This window comes from Priapulus caudatus, unplaced genomic scaffold, assembly GCF_000485595.1.
Source record: "Priapulus caudatus unplaced genomic scaffold, Priapulus_caudatus-5.0.1 Scaffold3085, whole genome shotgun sequence".
Taxonomy (NCBI): Eukaryota; Metazoa; Priapulida; class Priapulimorpha; order Priapulimorphida; family Priapulidae; genus Priapulus; species Priapulus caudatus.
Window position 1 is genome coordinate 9995 of NW_014580146.1, and position 3428 is coordinate 13422.

The following is a 3428-nucleotide window of genomic DNA, read 5'->3' on the forward strand; positions in this document are numbered from 1 at the left end:
CTCTAAAACTTACCTGGATCACATTAATAAACCCTTCTAAACACTGTCACTTCTACAACATACCTTGATTTACTGACTGATTTTACTGACTTACTGTAATTTATGATCATCATTTAACTGTTTATCGTGTCTATAGCTTTTTAAGCTCATTTAACGCAATTTTTATTGAGGTTTGCACATTATTAATGGTACAAAATTTCTTTTTATTACAAGCAAGGATTCTTTCTAAAAATTCAAGGACATTTTCATGAAATTCAAGCACTTTTCAAGCACAAAATCAACATTTACAAAAATTCAAGTACTTTTCAAGGACTCACCCCAAATTCAAGGACTTTTCCAAGACTGTGCGAACCATGTGACCGCACTTGTAGTTTTTGTCTTGGCAGCCGTGGGCTGTGTCGCAGACTTACTGCTTGATTTCATCACACTCTGTGCCTCCCCGTTTGTCCGATAGCAATGTGCGAGGTCGTGTTCTTCTCTGAATAAAAATAAAACACGACCGGATCACATGCTATCCATGTCGCAAATTAAACATTCGTACACGTTATTATATTTATTCACCTCAGTCGGTTGCTCATTACTCGCATACATTAATATGCAATTACGAATAACCGTCGAGAAAATTTGAAGTGCTGCAACAAACGCATGTTATAAGTCTCGATCGCCCACGCTTACACCTCAATACTAGCAAGTAACGTACCCTCGGAGTTAATCTGTTAAATAGGTATTAAGTAATCCAGCTTATACCGCACGTACAACATGGTAAGAATTCCCTTCGTGTCACATCTTTCTCGCCACACATCGTCTTCACACATCGTACGAGCACGCACGCACGCACGCACGCACGCACGCACGCGCGCACGACAGGTAGTCATTGATGATGTCTCCCAACGCCGCGCAAGATGTACCTAATGGTTTCTTGTCGTCGCTCGCGAGTCCGGCAGCCAAGTCATCGTCGTCCGCATTAGCATCACGGTTGTCAACACTGTACACGGTTTACTCCCTGTGTAGAAAACATGCTGTAAGTTTTACTTTACGACCACATTACTTACAAAAACACCATCGCCATCACCTAACTATATTACAGGGAAAAAAATATAATTTATTTTTCAAGGGCTACTTTTCAAGCTCGCGTGCATGAAAATAGCACTCTAAAATCTATGCAAATTTCCGGGGGCTCTTTTTGCCATTTCCGGGGCTCTTTTTGGCATTTCGGGGGCTAAATCGCCCCGAGCCCCCGTGTATTTTTTTCACTGAGCTATAACCCTAACCAAACCTGCTATCATTGCAGACTAGGGTCCTAATGTATACTTGACCTAGCGGCAATTTCAATAGCCTACGCAGGTCAAACCTAAAATCAGATCCATGTACATTCATAGTAGCTAAACATTAAGTTAGGGTTAAGTTTAAGCTGAATTTACGCTATTTACTTTCAGTAAAAAAAAGTTGATCGATGCTTCAATTATCATAAACAATCTATCGATATAAACGAACATGCTCTGTAGGTTTACACAATCGAATTTATTAATTCTTTTCAACTTTTCTTGATTGTGGGGGTAATGGTTACACATTTTTGGTAGTCTGTTAGGCAAAAAGGTGATAGGGTCGTGTGTTCAATTCAATGGCTCCAGTAACTTGTTTCACACCAGTTCAGTTGCGAGTTTGATATAGCAGTACATATACCAGCGTCTTATATTTTGTCTTTTATGTCACCAAGTAACTGGTCTCACAGCAGTTGAGATATGTCTATTATTTCTATATATCACTGTATATACGTCTAAAAATTTCAGTTCCGCTAGCAACTGATTTATTTTTCTTTATCAGAGAAGATTTTATGAAATGGTGCATGAGAAGTGGATTATCTCACCTTGCAAATAAACACCCCACATGATGATGTATCCTTCTGTGTCTGCCTCCCCACATCCTCCACGCACCACGTCCCCTTTCTAAGCGACTTTCCACGTAGAAATGCCCTGAAGTAAATTATTACTAGCCATAAAAGCACGACATGTCACTTGTCACATGTCACATGTCACACGACATGACACGACATGTCACCGTCCAGCAACATTTTGCGACATGCGCAACGCATGCAATTACTGCAATTCAGAAATAGCAAGATAATAAACAAATACTACAGTGGCATAAAAGATACATTTATAATAAACCACGTTTGCAATTAAAATGACTCCCAGTATATCTAGAATCTGAATCTAGGCTACTAATGATTTTTGTTATTATTAAAGTGTCATACCCAAAGTGTCCAGTGGTACTGTTTCCTACATTTACTGGCATTATCACAGTCTTGGCCTTCTGCAGTTCGTCCTGCAAATGAAGAATATAACAATACAATTACTCAGTTACACTTACATGGTCGCCGGTTTAACACCACTGGAGGACAATTTCATCTCCTGCTCAACTACCATTCCTATACAATGGGTGCTACTCATGTCACACACGCCTATACTCAAGATACTTCAATCGCCCACCACTGTATATATGAGCCATTAAAACGATACAAGTTGATTTGAAAACCTTTTAAGGTAATATCATGCGGTACGGTTAACTGAGACTGCACAGAGTTGAAATTAGCAGCAGTGATGACAGATGAGGACTACAGAGGCTGGAATGCCATAAGGCCAAAACAAAATATAGGTGTGGTTACCGTTTCCCAACCGACCCTATTTATTCCCAGCGACCCTAAACATTTTATTGTCAATTTTCTTTAAAATAAAAAAATAAAATAAAAAAATGAATTGGACAGTTCCTGCTTCAAAAAGCACAACGCACATCCTTCGAACATGGTTCGTAAATAAAATGTTTCAATAAAATAAAATGTTTTCCCTACTTACCTACCCGATTTTTTTTCAGCATGAAACGGTAACCACACCTATATTTTGTTTTGGCCTAACAGCAAATGAATGAACAAGCAAATGGAGGAGGATGACTACTGGCACCACAGCAAAGATGCCGAGTTCGCCCAGGAGCATCCCACGACTACACTCAGATAAGACGGTACGCATGAGGCATCGCTATGCCTGATGCAAATGTAGTAACGCGGAAACGCTAAACAGAAAGGGGGAGGGGGGAATTCGACACACCACCTATACAATCGGTCAGAGACAGCAGGCGATAGCCCCACCAGACATTAACTGCCTACTTAAGAGCTGCATATAAATTAACGTTGATAGAAGGCATGGCCGATATAGTCATTAAGGGAGGTACCGCGGACAGTTCTCACGACCGGTCGAGGGATACAATGACGATACGACCGACCGGAAATACGACCGGACGTAAAAATGTTTGACATGTTATGGTAGGTGACTGGTCGAAAACAGCGTATTTACGTCACGTGATAGCAGTGCATAGATAGGTTCCCATTTTCTTTGTCAATGTAAAGTGAACGGAATAAAAAGATGAGGTACCCA

At 40.3% G+C, this 3428-nt stretch overlaps 1 protein-coding gene across 2 annotated transcripts in view; it reads right to left on the reverse strand.

Moving 5' to 3' along the window:
• Nucleotides 1–323: 323 nt before the first annotated feature.
• The window catches only part of LOC106819278, a 4820-nt gene continuing 1715 nt past the window's right edge, over nt 324–3428 (reverse strand). For both annotated transcript variants that reach the window (XM_014823925.1, XM_014823924.1), the window contains exons 2-5: nt 2255–2325; nt 1868–1973; nt 909–1003; nt 324–478 (exon numbers count right to left, since the gene is read on the reverse strand). In XM_014823925.1, coding sequence (XP_014679411.1) covers nt 980–1003; nt 1868–1973; nt 2255–2325 — 201 coding nt within the window. In that variant the 3' untranslated portion in view covers nt 324–478; nt 909–979. The remainder of the gene's footprint in view (nt 479–908; nt 1004–1867; nt 1974–2254; nt 2326–3428) is intronic.